The 16,890-nt window shown below is 36.6% G+C and overlaps 2 protein-coding genes across 3 annotated transcripts; one reads left to right on the forward strand and one right to left on the reverse strand.

The window, feature by feature from the left end:
* Positions 1–3,698: 3,698 nt before the first annotated feature.
* LOC141599013 (putative glucose-6-phosphate 1-epimerase) lies at positions 3,699–9,299 on the forward strand. 2 transcript variants are annotated; one of them, XM_074418877.1, is made up of 9 exons: positions 3,699–3,805; positions 4,218–4,361; positions 5,938–6,012; positions 6,940–6,996; positions 7,176–7,333; positions 7,410–7,541; positions 8,099–8,201; positions 8,316–8,415; positions 8,852–9,299. In XM_074418877.1, exons 2-9 carry the CDS (start codon positions 4,290–4,292, stop codon positions 9,067–9,069), a joined length of 915 nt encoding a protein of 304 aa, XP_074274978.1. In that variant the 5' UTR covers positions 3,699–3,805; positions 4,218–4,289; the 3' UTR covers positions 9,070–9,299. The 2 variants fall into 2 exon arrangements, with proteins under 2 accessions (XP_074274978.1, XP_074274979.1); XM_074418878.1 differs by lacking the exon at positions 3,699–3,805 and adding an exon at positions 3,808–4,104.
* A 2,527-nt stretch (positions 9,300–11,826) lies between these two features.
* LOC141599014 (serine/threonine-protein kinase D6PK-like) lies at positions 11,827–16,023 on the reverse strand. Its single transcript, XM_074418880.1, has 3 exons — positions 15,808–16,023; positions 14,111–15,064; positions 11,827–13,137 (listed from the first exon to the last, which is right to left on the reverse strand). The coding sequence occupies exons 2-3, from the start codon at positions 15,034–15,036 to the stop codon at positions 12,336–12,338; spliced, it is 1,728 nt and encodes a 575-aa protein (XP_074274981.1). The 5' UTR covers positions 15,037–15,064; positions 15,808–16,023; the 3' UTR covers positions 11,827–12,335.
* Positions 16,024–16,890: the final 867 nt, after the last annotated feature.

Genomic DNA, 16,890 nt, shown 5'->3' on the forward strand with positions numbered 1-16,890 from the left:
CGTTCCTGGTCCGGCTCCTCTCCTCGTAGCGGGAAGGACTCCTTCTCCGGCTCGGGCTCCTTCTCCGACTCTGCTGAGTCGGGCTTCTCTGGCTTCTCTGTGGCAGGCCTCGTCGGTGTTGCGGCGACGCTGTCCTCTCGTGAGTACGGGGAGGGCTCAGATCTACCACTAGCACTCTGGGCTCCTCCGGCGTCTTGTCATGATCTGCTTCTCCCAGTGCTCCGTTCAAGTTTCTTGGAGTCACTTTCTGGGCCCTGGTCTCTTGGACGATTTCCGCGGCTCCCGTCGGCGTGACAGTGTGAGCCGGCGTACTCCCAGGGGTCCGGGAGCACCTTCGATTTTTTTTGTGTCAACCATATGTCCCATGATGGTGACCTGGTTGACGGGCAGCGGCGTGTCTGGTATTATCGGCATTCCGAATTCCGGTTGGATTACTCCGCCGGTGGAGGGCTGCACGACTCCGGAATTGTGAAAAGTATCATCTTGGTAGAATGCGGTTTCATCGGTCGCGACTACCTCTTGTTGTTTCGACATCTTCTTTAGCTTTTTGGGGTGGGTTTTTGTGTTTTTGTTTTTGTTGTTTGGGAAATAAATGTGACTAGCTTCTAGTGTCTCTCCCCACAGACGGCGCCAATTGTTCCGGGTGTAATTCCAGAGCAGATATTTGTTACCACTCGTAGCTTGTAGAAAGATGTCTTTGCTTGAATCCTCCTTTGATCTCTCCTGAAACGATGAACAAACTGAGGGCTCGGCTTTGGCCGAGCGTACTCACTCCGACGCTCAAGTCAGTAAACTTAGAGAGGTATGTGTTACTTGACTAAACGCGTATTGTAGAGAGATAAGGAAGATATTACCAGATGAACAGTGGTTATTAGGTTAATTTGTGGATTCTTTCCTCAATGAGGGTTGAGGAGTATTTATAGGCTTTCACCTTTTGTCACGTAGTGGCCAAGTGGCTAAGTGGCTAGCAGGTGGAAAGACCGTTCTACCCTCGGCCGATGGACCTATGGCAGGCCGGCCGAGGGTCCTGGATATAAGTACGCGGATATGTGTCCCGGCTGGCTGGTTGTCAGGCCGAGACCCCAGTTGACAGGCCGATAGGTTGCATCGGCTAGGCTGTCTAAGTCGTTGACTTTGCTGTGGATATCTTTGACTTTGCTCAATGTGTTGACTTGGTCAGCGGTGCAGAATATGCCCCATCAGTGATGAAAAATTTCATTAAAATTATTAGAAATCGAGAGGGGAGAAATTCATAAAGCGATTATCGTATTATTAATAGTAGTTCGTTCGTACCCATTACAATAAGAGATCAGACATTTATATAATATTCAAAATAACCTAAATCTCGATCTAGAACATTCTAATGTAGGCAATTGAAGATATTCATCATATCATTATAATATTATTACAATTACGGTATAATACCGTCATATTCTCCAACAAAAATATACATTTCATGAACTTCCTTAATTCTTTTAATTAATTTTCCATTTCAATTTTTTATCCTCATATTAAAATATGAAAAATTAATAATACGTCAATTTAAATCTTAAATAATACATTATAAAGTAAGTAAAAGATCTATGAATACCGCGCATGTTATCATAATAATATAGTTAGTGATAATTTATTTTTTCAATAATAGTCATATTTAACTATAAAATAGGAATAAAATCCTGTTTTATTACTTTAAATCAAAATAATCCGTTTTAAACAAACAAAACGAAGAGATTTTTGTCGGAGGAAAAGCTCAAGGGCTCCACCACCAGTCACCAGTCACCAGTCACCACTATAAATTTCCAAATTAAAAATAGGCAATTTGTAAATAACTTTAAAGTTTCCATTTGGGGCCTCTACTTTATGTTGGTTGATGGACACTTGCCAAACGTATCCCCACCTATCAAATTTTGCATCTCTCAATTTTGATGGATCGGTCAAATCTTGCATTCGTCGGCTCACATTTCACCTACACTTGGTAGAGGTATGTGCCTCGTGTGTCTTGTGGTGACAATCTTAATTTAGTTGGGCCGTGTTGGACTGGAAGTATAGTAAGTAAGAAATAGAGATGGCAATAAGTCCGATTCGGATTCAGATTCGGCGGGTCGAATTCTAATGAACCGAGTTTGAGTCTCATTTTGTAGACCCAAATGATCTAGGTTGGATTTTCTTTTGTTAGGGGGGAATATATCTTGATTTGGCATAATTGTCCATAATCCGAATGACCCGATCTAAGTAATCTGATATGTAATTGACCTAGATCCGAACTCATGACTTGATATGCACGGCTTAAATGTTTAATGTTGCAAATTTACCATTGTCCCTAAAGAACTTGATAACATTCTTAAAGAAATTACTCGATCCAAATTGAATCAACCTGAATTCAGCGTGATAATCCCGTTTTATTTTTAAACTTAGAAAACGTAAAGAAAAGAGTGAGATACTCAAATAATGAAAAACAAACATAAATAAATGAAATAAATAATCTTTTTTTTGAAAAAAAAAAAAAAAAAGTAAGACATTGTATTTCACCGCCACTTAAAAGAAACCACAAATACGAATCATCTCTTTTTCTGTTTTCAATTGGGTTTGACCCTGATCTTTCAGATTTAATTTCAGCTCATTTCAGTTCAATTCAGCTAGGGATATGCTGTGGACCGGGTCGGCTGGGCTGACCGTTCGTGGCCCAGGCCCAACACTAAATAGGGACCGAGTTCCATATTCTTTGGCCCGAGTCCGACCCGTATAGGGGAAATATAGCAAATCACTCCCATAAGTTTAATACGATGTGCTATTAAGTCCCTTAACTTATAAATGTAGCAAATAGGCCTCATAAATTTCTCTTAACGTGCAATTTACCACATCTCTTATTTTTAGTAATGAAATTAATGAAATTTACTAAATTAAATATATTTACTATTATTAAAAGTCAAAAATATTGATCAAATATTAATCCTAAATAAAAAGCATGTTTAAATATTTTTTTTTTATTTATTTTGGTGAAAAAATATTCTAATATGAGAATTTTTATTTATTAATGAAGTTACAATAAAAAGTTACATGTCCAATTTTTTTTGATCTTAAATTTGGTTCACATTTTTTATTGAATATGTAAGTACTTTATTTAATTTTTGATAGATATATTTAAGATGATATAATAAAAAATAATAGGTTTTAGTTAAAAAAATGGTAGAAAAATTAATTTGGGCTTAATTGCACTTTTTTGAAAACTTATAGGGTAATTTGCTACAAGTGAAACTTAGAGGGTTGAATTGCACATAGTACATAAGTTATGGGGGTAATTTGCTACATCCCCGTTTTTTTTTTGTGTTTTTTCAATATTTTACCGGGTCAAGTCGGGCTTGGCCGAAAATCTCTGGCATTGGCCGACCCTGGTGAAGAGGCGGGCTGGGTTGGACTGACACACGGGCTGGCCGGGCTAGAAAATAACGGCACACGAGTGCGGGCTAGGCTGGGCCGGCCCGCACCATTTAGCACCCTTATATTTAGCTCTATTTAGTTCAATTCAATTCAACACCGCTATCTTTTTACAAGTTAACTCCTACATCAATTAAATTCATCTTCACTAAATTTAGTTTTTCTTAATTAAATTTAGTTTAGATCGTTTGAATAGAAAAGAATCGGATCTTAGTCCAAAATCTTTAAGCACCCAAAAATGCATATATATGCGAGCATTTGTACACATTTTTAACGATCAATCGAAAGACCATTCCCATACCCAACATCAAGTGGGCACACTTTGTTCAAACTTGAAAACTCAAAACCGCAAAATTCCAAACACACAAACGTAAGCTATTATGTTTACATATTTCCATTTTAATTAATTCATTCAAAATTTCAAACACAAACTAATCTAATTTATCTACTTTTAACAACTTCTAATTAATTACTTCATTTTTATTAAACAAACACTTAAATTAATTCACAATAATAATATTAATATTAATATTGCTAGCTGTAACCTGTTAATTAATTATAGTCCTACTTGATTTCCTTTCCTTTCCTTTCCTTTATTTATTTATACTTTCATTTCACTCCACTTCTACTCTCAATCAAACTTTACTTTTTGTTGGTTTTTGATCTTGGGTTAGTTTCACTTTTATGTATACTATTATGGGTCTCGATCATTTGTTTACCTTTTTTATTCTTTGTGACGGTTTGGGTAATTAATATGATTATGTTGTTTACTTGTGTTGCAGCTGGAGAGAAGAAGAGGAAGAGTGAACCCAATACTAGTTGGGAATTGGAGAACAAAGTTTAGAGGAAAACAGATGAATATGGTACATGATGTTGATGGATTTCCTAAAGTTGTATTGACTGAACCTATGGGATCATCTGCTGAGGTTTATTTCTTTCATCAACCCCTTCTTTCAAATTTTGATACTTTTCATTATGATCATCGTCTCAGTCATTTGTTTACTCAAAGTACGAGTAGTAGTTTTATTGTTATTTGGGTTTTTTTTTTTTTTTTTTTTTTTTTTTTGTTGTGTAAGATGAGTTTCTGTTTGTGCTTTGCATAGTGGCGGTGCCAGGATTTGAAGTTAGGGTCTTAAACATGGAGTAGGTTGGAATTCAGTAGGCGAATTAGTAATGCAACAGAGTAATTTTGAAAAGATTATTAAAAAGATTATTGTTAAGGGACGCGGTGTTGGGGTTGCCTTGGTTAGGGGTTAGCCCCTCTAATTCCGCCACTGCTTTCTTACGCGTTTTTACAGGATTGAGTATTAGCTTGTGAGTTATGACATCATAACATTGTACTACACCTTTGAATACAGCACTATGGAGTAGGTTGGAATTCATCTAAGATTGTTGTTGAAGGAGATGATCTCGTCATCATAAGTGTTACTTAAGCTGGTTAAGTTTATATCAGTCTAGGACTCTAGGTTAGCTTGTGAGTTATGACATCATAACATTGTACTCCGTCATTGAACATAGCACTTTGGAGTAGGTTGGAATTCATCTAAGATTGTTGTTGAAGGAGATGATCTCGTCATCATAAGTGTTATTTAGTTGGTTAGGTTTATATCAGTCTAGGTTAGCTTGTGAGTTTTGACATCATAACATTATACTCCGTCGTTGAATACAGCCCTATGGAGACATGGAGTAGGTTGGAATTCAACTAAGATTGTTGTTGAAGGATATGATCTCGTCATCATAAATGTTATTTGTAATATCTGACAAATCCCTTAAGAAATTGTTAAGAGTATCAATGAAGGGCTTAAAGATATTTGTTCTTTTACGGAGTAGTGTTTAAATGTTTAATCACTACTTTCCGGAGGCTTTGTCCAAATCTGTAGAGGTGATTCGAAAGCCAATGGCTTCCACTATCGCAAGAAGTTTTCTTTTCTCATGATAAAGAAAGCTAGCAGAAAGTAATTTGTTTAATCAGGGATGACTTGTTAACACTTGATTTAGGCAGTTCACTGAATTATTGTTATATTTGGGCGTTTGTATGGATATCGTATTCTTTTTGTTCATAATTGGTCTGTCCACAATAACGCATTTTTATAATATTAGTTTTCAAAGATTTATTCTTTGTGAGTAGTGTGCTGCTTGAGAATCAAGCTACCTTTGAGAAAAGGGTTATCTCTATCTAGTCAAAGATTACCGCAATGCATACTTACAGTTGTCTAATTTGCTTCGAATACTGAGGGAAAATTTATGCATATATGGATATGTTTGGTCATGTTAATTAGTCATATAGCTGGTCCAAACTAGTAAAATTTATGAAGTACTCCGTATTAGCTATCTACTTTTTTGTGTGAACTTGATGTTCTTCTGGATGCTGTTCAGTGATCACTCTGTAACATTTTCTGCAGTTGGTTGTACGGGACACCAATGTATTACCTATGCTGTGTACTTGTGTGAAATAGTTTGTTGCTGTTAGCTCTTATAACAATCAACATAATTATGTTTCAGGTGCTACTTTACGGAGGGCAGGTCGTTTCGTGGAAGAATGACCGTAGAGAAGAATTGCTTTTCACGAGCAGCAAGGTAATTTCTAGTGCTGTATTGCCAAGTGAATAATGGAATAAGCATCCGTGTATGGGGATATTCTAAGAGAACAGCATAATGTTTTCTATCCCTTTTGGTTTCTTTAGAATAATATTTGTTCGTCTTTGAATTTTTGTACGTCAAAAAGAATCAATACCCTCTTCTCATTGGAAGCACATTATATTTATACTTCACTTGCTTAGTGCTAGTGATTTATATGCTCATGTTTTCTTTACCAGAAGCTCCCGTCAATGACTCAGAGAAAGGGTGTATGGGTGGGGTGGGGTTAAATCTACGTAACTCCCCCTATTGTTAAAATAAAAACACAAATAGATGGTTTTTGAAAGATTTACCAACTGTCGTACACCATATAAAACAAGCGGACAGTTTAGTGAGTCATTCTGCGTCATTTTACCATACTCCCATGTCAAAGACTCAAAGAATAGTGAGTATTTGGTTTCAACAAAAACACTATGGAGTAATAAATATATAATAAAGGATGTAAATTTATAAACGCAAAACTGTTTTGTGATACCGCTAATGTTACCACAACTGTATTTGGATTAAGAAGATATCCTATGATGTGTGTTAAGTGGAATCCATGCATGTACTTGAACTGTTATTGGATTCATTTCAATGTGAAAGGTGGAGAAATCGCCATCAATGTATTCCCTTTCAAGCCTTGTCTAGTCTTCTAGAATATATTGGAAAAGAATAACTTCTGTATCTGATGGACGTCGCTTTTTAGTGGGATCCTGGTAATGGCTATTGCCATGTCTTTTTCAAGTGCATGACTCTTTGTTTCAAAAAGTATTCTTTCTTGTAGGATTCCTTTTAGGCCTAGCCATGTTACCTAATCAAGATGCTAATTGTTTCAGCAAATCAAGTTTATGTTTCATATAATTATATATTAGTGATGCTTGACAGGCCATTCGGAAACCACCAAAAGCTATCAGAGGAGGCATTCCTGTCTGCTTTCCTCAGGTACACTACCACCGAACACTACAACAACAAAGCCTTAGTCTCAAAATAATTTGAGGTCCACTAACATGAATCGTCATTTTAAAATCGTCAAAAAACGAGTACTAATGAGAAAAAGGATGATATTGACTAAAAAAATCTTCCCTAATTGCTAATTATGCTACATTATTTTTTGTCGGAAGTATGGGAATTTTGGTACACTTGAGCAGCATGGATTTGCAAGGAATAGGATGTGGTCATTGGATAGCTCCCCTGCACCTTTGTCTCCTTCAGGCAATTCATCGACTGTTGATCTTATATTAAAGCCCACGGAGGATGATTATAAGATATGGCCACGGAGGTATGAGTATTGTATCACATTGCAGTTTGTCAATACAGTAAGACATCATGATTTACTAATTTATCTTGTAATGCAGCTTTGAATTGAGGCTTCGAGTTTCTCTAAGCCCTGGGAAGCTCACGTTGGTACCACGTGTGAGAAACACTGACAGCAAAAGTTTCTCTTTCATGTTTGCGTTCCGTAATTACCTGTCCATATCTGATATTAGGTATACCCTTTTTCCTTGTCTGATAAAGATAATGTTAACTTTGGCTCTTTCCTTTTAGGACTCGTTGTATCCTTGTCCGACACGACACTCAATAGGGGTATGAAATTCGTATCTGACCCTTACCGGTCCAACACTTCTCCTAGAAGAGTCAAAAGGGAGGCCCACGAGACAAAAGTGGATGAAGAGACTTTATTAACCATCTCTATTTGACTTTAAATACTCAACATGTAATTCTGTAATTTTTATCTTGTTTTGTTTCTAAGATGTGCCCAAGCGCCCATATCCGCATCTTAGGATAGGATCCCTGTTCGTAAATAATTGCGTCATGCCAAGTCCGACACTTGGATATGTACCCGTACCCAACACCTGTATAAGTAGCATAGGTTACATGTACCTGTATGTTGCAGATTCCTGCCCATATACCCTAATTGATCCCATGTTAACATTTTGCATCTTCTAGGTAAAGCCGATAGGCACTATAATGCTTTCTCGTCACGTGGTCTAGATTCAAAGATTATAATTAGAAACTCTAATCTTTGATTCCAACGTATTTGCAGCGAAGTGCGGATTGAAGGTCTGGAGACACTCGACTACTTTGATAACTTAATGAACAGAGAAAGGTACACAGAGCAAGCAGATGCAATTACCTTTGATGGTGAGGTACTTGTTTAGCACCTTGGTCTACTTATCGAGGTTGTTTGCATTTAATAGGGCTTTGAGATTCAAACAATAGTCTGCTTAACTTGCTTTTATTTTTACTTACATCAATTGTAGGTTGACCGTGTATATCTGAAAACGCCGTCTAAGATTGCTATTATAGATCATGAGAAGAAACGGACTTTTGTAGTGCGTAAAGATGGCATTCCTGATGCAGGTTTGTATTTTTTGGTTTTTGGCTCATTTGAAGGGCGTGCTACTATTTTACTGTCGAAAATTGTTATATTATGTCAAACTAGTGACTTGATCGTTGGGTTATGTGGAGTAAAATTAAGATGCTGAAGGTAAAGAACTAAAGACTGAAGCAAAAACACGGATAAACCAGAAATATCGTCACGGTCAAATTACATAAGTAAAATCTAAGCAGGGCCTGTGTGTCATGTGTCGATACAACAGTCCTTTTGGCACGACCATGTCACATGGAAACTTCTCTCATAAAATCTTACAAAATAGACTTGTCTGACAGTGGACATGCACCCTTGCCCGAGACACCAGCAGCCGTGTATTAGTAGTAATGTAGTGTCCCACTACTACAACCGGCATGTTGCACTGTTTAACATAGACAGTTAACACCCTTAAATTTCATATTGCAGCTGTTTGGAATCCTTGGGATAAGAAGGCTAAAGTGATTCCTGACTTAGGCGATGAGGATTATAAATCCATGTTATGTGTTGATTCAGCAGTGGTTGAATCACCAATCGTCCTCAAACCGTCAGAAGAATGGAAAGGATATCAAGAACTTTCCACCGTCTCCTCAAGTTATTGCAGTGGACAATTGGACCCCCGGAAAGTGCTCTATGGCTTTGCATAGAACCTTATTTACACTAGAATTATAGGTTTCTTATGATATCCGGATTTTTCTCAGTTTTGTTGCTAAAGTTTCCTATGGATATTGGTTGTGTTACTTATCGTCTGGCTATCCTTTATGTTATATAAGAGGCGCGATTATCTCTATAATAAGAATTTATTAATAAGTACTCTGTATCGCCTAATCTTTACCTGTCTTGTAAAACTCCCAACCTTTCTATTTCTTTTTTTCAATTCGTGTTTTTTTTCGGCAGATTTAGTTCCAAACATATACAGAGTACTAGATTAATTTTTTTTTACTTTAGCTTAAAAAAAAAAGAAAAGAGTAAAGAAGTGGAGATGCCATTGCTCTGCAGATGAGAGGACAAATTCAGTGAATGGCAAATAGCACAAGCTGTGACTTTTTATGGTCAAAGTTTAAAATTTTTTGACCTTGAATAACTGCCAATACAATAAATAAAAGTTATAATTATAATATAATTATAAAATAGATTATAAAATATTACATTCATTAAAAAAAAGACTCGCAGAAAAATTGTTGCTCAGAAAAAATTCTCGTAACAAAATGGAGAAAAATCGAGTCAAAATGTGTAAAGTCAAATAACAAGATTATTTCAGGATGGAGAGAGTATATAAAATCGGGATTCCTCATAATAAACAAGATTTTTTCAACTTTGTATCAAAATTATTTAATGATCACCTAAATGATGCTGATTGCTGATGTGAATAATATTCGATTTAGAATCGACCCGTTACATGTTTGCCACGTCTATACCAAACTCCAACAAACAAGTTACAGGTAAACAACTTCGGTACAACACTCCAATTACACCGTTATGGCAACTATCATCATTCTGGTTAGTCATCATACATGTCCACACCTCTCTTCTGTCTCACTTTCATTATTCTCGTTTGACAAAATCACGCTAAGAATGAAAAATCCTTCTCCTTTAAAATGTAAGAAGTTCGATTACTGTAGCTTAGGAATAGTATCTCCAATGAACAGTGCTTAGCAATAGTGATTCATCCTAGCCGTCCATCCTTTACTTCCTCTAATCTCAGCCGCCCACAACACACATCCTTCACATTTCTTCCTTTCTCTTTTCCTCCTGCTCACACTTTCCCTTTCCCTCTACACTTCCATCATTCCCTCTTCTCAATCGCCAAAGTCATTCATTGCCCCAAATTGTTTCGATCGTTCACTCTAGATCCGTATAAAAACTTCACTCACCTTGATAACCATGCCCGGAGTTTCCGGTAATTGTTGTCTATATTTAGTATTCAACAATTAGCCATAAATGTATGCTACAGTACTGTAAGTAAATATGGTTTTGGTTAGAAGAAGCTGCAATAATTTATGCAGGCTGCATATTGCAGTTCCAAGACTATACAACTGGATGTACAATGAGCATTGTACATCCAAGGTTATTTTAGTCTTTTTTCAAATATTTTTGCAAAAAAAAAAGGGTAACGTAATTCAATTTTCAATCTAATCCTCATTCTCTCTCTGACTGTTTCCATATTTTTCTAACTCCTCTTCATCTTCCTCCATCATCCAGTTAATGAATCATCTTCTCCCTTAAATTATTATAATTAATTGATTATGCGAATCGAGCATCATCTTGAAAGAATTTTTTTATCCAAAATTTATAATGCATGAAAATAGTTGAAGCTCGTATTATTTTTACATTACCGTATTCTTATCTGAATATCTCGTATTCTTATGTGCTCGTATTTTAAAGCTCATGATCATTTTAAGCTCGTATTCTTTTTACATTAAATTTCGTATTCTTATCTTAATAAATCGTATTCTTATGTGCTCGTAGTTTTAAGCTCGTGTTTTTTTTACTTTAGCTTCGTATTCTTATCTTAATAGCTCGTATCTTATGTGTTCGTCTTTTTTTTAAGTTCGTGATCCTTTTAAGCTCGTATTCTTTTACATTACCTCATTTCATATTCTTATCTTAATAAATTCGTATTCTTAGGTGCTCGTATTTTTTAGTTCGTATTCTTTTAATAATAGTTCGTATGATTGCTGTAGAAATTTACCTTAAAGTATTGTTAGATGCATTTTTCCTTCCTGATGATGATATAAATTGCTTCTCGTTCACGAAATATTGTTAGATGCGTTTTTCCTCGATGATGATGTAAATTGCTTCCCTTTCACCATTTTAGAATCAAAATTATGGAGAAGAGAGATTTGTCGACTGTCGTTTAAGAGAAATTTAGAGAAGGGAATGAAGAGGGTTTGTCGACCGAAGAGAAATCAGAATTAGGGAAAAAAAGGAGATGCGTAGGATTTATTTTTATTTTTATTGGGCCTAGATAGATATATATAGTATATGGGTCTGTTGTACAATGCTACTGTACAACAGGATGTAGGATCCTATTTGTGTGCATATTGTTGCTCTATTTCTGTTCTGCCTTCTTTGTTTATCTCCTCTGTCTTTCCTTTCAGGTAATTTTTGTTCTCTTGTCAAGTGATTTTTTTGGGCCCAATTGATCATATTATTTGCTTTAGAGCCCAAATAACCCAATTTGCAATATGGATCGATCCGGATTCTATTAAACGGGACAAATATAATTAAATTAAGCTAAAATTCAATATTAACTTAAAATAATTTTATTTCTTTTAAATAGGCAATATGCTAAAGTCAACATAAGTCAATCTAAATATTAGACAATTACAACTTTAATCTCGGAGATAAAGATCAAATTAACGTAATCGGATACCGCGACCGTTAGGTCGAGGGCAACCAACTAGTGTAAACAAATGATTGGGACAAAGGGAGTAAATGACGAAAAAGCGAAAATACGCTAAGAAAACAACTCAAAATGACTCGATTAAGACTGGAATGACCCAACCGAAACCACCTGGCAAGTGACCAGACTAAAACGAGTCGGAACCTCAAATGAGGATAATATGATGTATCACACATTCACAAAACTCAGAGGGCATCATTTGCCAGGTTCAAAGAATGTTATACAGACATTAACGGAGCATTACGAATTTCTGTCAGTATTCAGTATACATGGATATGAAATGTACATGTTATTAGTTGTAAAATATGTGTATTTCTACAAGATATCTAAAATATTTACACATTTTACAACTAATACATGTATTTCATTCTGTCAATTAAATGTATTTGAAATCGCTACAAATGTTCCTGCGCTATACAAACATTTTACTCTGCTAAAAGAATAATAGTCACAGATGTCAGCGACAATGATTCGATATTCCCATGGTGGTGAAGTACTCACAGTGAATCAGAAGAAATCAATCTGCAGGAAGTTACCTGACGGCTGCACATTGAGATCAGGTACTTTCTCTCCAGCTGCCGACAGGCCTGTAGTTAGTACTGGCGGGAGCCTGAAGGGCTTAGGGACGTCAGGTGGGGTACTGCAACGGATAAGAGCCCAATTAATGCTCTGGAAGAAGGGATGCTGCTTAAGCTCAGTGGCCCCACGCCTGTAGGCGAGGCGATGTTTTGGATCCTTGACAAGCAGACCTCTGATCAGGTCTCTGGCAGCGAAGCTTACAGAAGGGGACTCGGGGAATTTCAGGGGCTGACCCACAACGTTGAACAGAGTAGCACGGTTACCTTTGCCTTTGAAGGGTGTTCTACCAAACAGCAGTTCATAGAGGAAAATGCCAAAGGTCCACCAATCGACAGCGCTGCCGTGTCCTTCACCTTTGATGATTTCTGGAGCTAAGTACTCATGGGTCCCCACAAACGACATTGATCGGGCATTTGTAGGCTCGGCAAGGAGCTCTAGGAGAGGAGATCCTTGAGAGTATAACTTGGGAGTTGTGCTCGGTTTCTTTGATTTCCTGGACTTCTTTCCCGAAAAGAGTGGGCCAAAACATGCGGGCTGCACCATACAAGTTGGTTGTATACAAGCAGTCACCAGGGTTGGGGAAACGGTACATCTCAGAGACAGGTCGAAATCAGAAAGCATTATGTGTCCATCTTCTCTCACTAAAACATTCTCCGGTTTTAGGTCCCTGTAGATGATTCCAAGCATGTGAAGATATTCCAAGGCAAGGAGAATTTCTGCAACATAAAACCTGTTGAACAACAGTAAATGTGGGATCAGCAGCAGGTAGAGTTATGAACCATGTATGCAAGTTTGATGTACATCTTAACAAGAGAATTAGAGTGTACTGCTTGTTGTTCGGGTAATTTACTCATAATATACCAGACCTACAAGTGGTACCTGAATTTTGTACACAAAATACAAAGTTCATGAAAAGGAATTAACAAAAAGACCACTGTGTAACCAGCAAGATGGAAACGGTGAACAACACAACACCTCAGTCCCAAAATGATTAAGAAGTAGGCTAACATGAGCCGCGATGTGAAACCTATCGCTCTATGGTGGTAATGCAACGAAAAAGGCAGCATCAGCTATGAGCGTACGGCATTACTTACAGGTTTCTAGAATAGTGAGCATACATCATTCCATCAGGACCCATCAGACTACAATTCCCACCTCGATATAGCATTAAAAAAAAAAAATTCCCTAACCCAGACAAGGAAACGTCATGCACCAGTATTAATTGTTACATACTAAATTTTAATCTCTTACGAAGCATGAGACTGTGAGAACTGAGCAAAGAATGCAAACAAAGCACATTTCCTTCTCAAAGCATTACACCGTAGCACAGTTCTATACAGTAAAAATTTTTCATTAACACAGATGTGCATAACAACGGATTGACATTACAGCGAGGCCCTCAAGGCCAGGCTCATGGTTCAGACGAAGTATAGAATCTTGAAATTTATTCTTGAAGTGCTTTACACTTTCAAATTGTCTGTCTGAAATACTAAATTATCGAAATGCATCAAATTTGAACAAACTTAGGGTTAATAAATTCAGCTAAAACGCCTAAAAGACAATAACAAGTTAACAACATATGAAGAAGTAACAAACATTAAAGAAATAAAAAAAGCAAAACAATATGAAAATGGATGCCCTTATAGCATGAATAAATGGCAATACATAGCATATGTTTTGCTTCAAATTGAATTTCAAAGTACCTAGCAGCATGCTCAGGGAAGCATTTATGTGGCTGTCTCTGACGTAGAGAATGAAGATCCCCTCCTGGACAGACCTCCATCACCAAACAAGAATGATTCTCCGTTTCAAAGTGCGTGTACAAAGTGGGAAGGAAAGGATGATCTAATGACTGAAGAATCTCTCTTTCAGTGTGTGCCCTCTGAAGCTTCTTTCTGCTTGCCAAGTCTCCTTTATTCATCACTTTCATCGCAAAATAAGTTCTCGTCCCAATCAGCTCAGCTAGATACACCTTACCTATGTCCCCACTTCCCAACTGCTTCAAAAGCCTAAAGTGGTTCAGCTTCAACTCTCCATAATGTGACCGAGCTTGCTCAATAGCAATCCATCTCACATCATTGCCTTTGTGAGGCTTGTACATTGTGCTGCTCGAACTACTAGAGCTACTCCCGTCACTGAAATCACTCCCAGTACTCTCTCTGTAACTACTACTCACTTTCCTACTTTCGACAAAGTCACAAAACCGACCAATCTCACCAACTTCACCTGATTTCTCAATACTATTGTAAAACTCACTTGCCTCCGCCTCTGTGACTGCAAAACTCTCTTTCGCTTCACTGAATTGACACGCAGAATAATAACTGTTCCGAGGGCTAGAACAGTTAGTAGCACCAGAATGAGGACCAGACTGACTATTTGAACCTACATACGATTTACCCTTATAGCTTCTCGAATCACAAGTCTCGGAACCATCACAAGAATCCTTAAAGGAAAACTGACCAGAGCTATTCACGACTTCACACTTACGGTCTTTTTCTCCCAATCTCCCATTCTTGACCCCAGATATTGGCTGTACCTTACTTGACGATGATGAAGCAGTACTGCCGGGTTTATGAGTCGATTTCTGAGGTCTCATCACAGAATTAATACCATCACCAAAAGAATCCATTATTGCTGAATCAAAATGCTAAAACACCCTGTCACAAAAAACAAAACCCAGTTCACTAAATTTGATTGTTTCCCAATTCATTATTCAAGAAACCTAATTCAACTCACCAAGAATCCAACTAATCCAATCATTAACCTCATAAAATAATAAAAAAAGCAACAACCCAGTATACACAACATAACCCTATAATCCAATGTACATCCAACCCCTCCTTAACCCGCAATTTCCGAACCCATTGAAGCACAGGAGGAACAGATAACATAATTCACTACATTTCATTTTTTTTTTTCAGATCATTATTCAAGAACCCTAATTCAAGTCACCAAGAATCCCACTAACCCAATTATTAACCTCATGAAATAATAATAATAAAAAAAAACAATTTACATAACATAACCCATAACCCCAATACAAGATAATTTAATTAATCAGGAAACTTAATTTAAGCAACCAAGAATCTCACTAACCCAATAATTATCATCTTAAAATAATGACAAACAAATAATAATTTCGTAATTACGACATTGATATTGGATACCCAAATCATGAACAACAAATAATTGAAAAAAACAGTGAATAAACATTAAAACAGTAGAATCTAACCCAAAATAATTCCAAAGATTACGACTTTAATAAAATGCATGATCATAATTAAACACAACAGCATTACCCATGAATTATTTCTGCTAATTACTACACTAATTACAAATAATTCAAGAAACAAACAACAAAAAGTGGAAAAATAGTGGAAAAAGGATGAAGAAATTATACCTGAGTTAAGGAATAATAGAAATGGAGGGATGATCATGTGGGTAATTGCGTAAAAGTGAGAATTAATGATAAAAACTATGAAATTTATGGGAAATTTATGTATTTTTATGATTTGTTCAAAGGTTTCTTGGAGGTTTAATAGTAGTAGTAGAGTATTATTTTTTGGAATTTCGTTGTGTTTTTCAGAGAAATTGTGATCAAAAGGGATTTTGTTATACGAGTAATGGCGCAAAACTGTGATCTTTTTTTTTTTTTTTTTTTTTTTTTTTTTTTTTTTTTAGGTAAGAAAACCAGGTTGATCCTCTGGGTAGAGACCAACCTATCTCATCCTTTCGAATGAGGAGGTAAGTTGAAGCCACCGCTATCAAACCACTCGAAAGAGTTGGACATGAATGTCCAATAGTAGCCATGAAGTCAAGAACCTTGTTGGGCATTTAAAACAATGTTTAATTATCACTTCATCGAAAAGATGAAGATCTAATTTCACATCCTTGATAATACTAGAAATTTCCCAAGGAATTTGCCAAGTACCTCGAATTGAGTTAATAACACATAAATTATCACCCTCCACAATTAACTTTGAGATTCCTAAATATTTAGCTGCTAAAATACCTTCTTTTAAAGCCAGAGCTTCTGCAACAAGGATACTATTGGATCCGCACTTTTTTGCTCCCAACAAAACGACTTTACCATTGTGATCTCTTATAGAATATCCTAAGGCAGCTTTGTTACCTTCTATTCTTGATCCGTCAAAATTTAGCTTTAGAAAACCGTTTCTAGGTTTTCCCCACCAAATTTCTTCCTTACTAGAGTTGTTTCTAGCTGACTCTTCTATCTCGGGATTGTTGAGATCCTTAAATCTAGTCACATTCCAGGTCTTAGTTCAGTCGTGACTCTTGTAGTCTTGTGAGTTTTTTCCGGGACAAGAGCTGGGTTAATCTCATTCGGAGTGTAGTTTTTTTATTTAACGAGTCGGGTTCAAATTATAACCCCTTTTTTTACACACAAACTTAACTTTGGTATCAATTAGTTGTGCGTTTTTTCGGAAGTCGAGTTATGATAGTCTTACTTGACATTTAGTTT

Source organism: Silene latifolia, chromosome 9, assembly GCF_048544455.1.
Source record: "Silene latifolia isolate original U9 population chromosome 9, ASM4854445v1, whole genome shotgun sequence".
Classification (NCBI taxonomy): Eukaryota; Viridiplantae; Streptophyta; class Magnoliopsida; order Caryophyllales; family Caryophyllaceae; genus Silene; species Silene latifolia.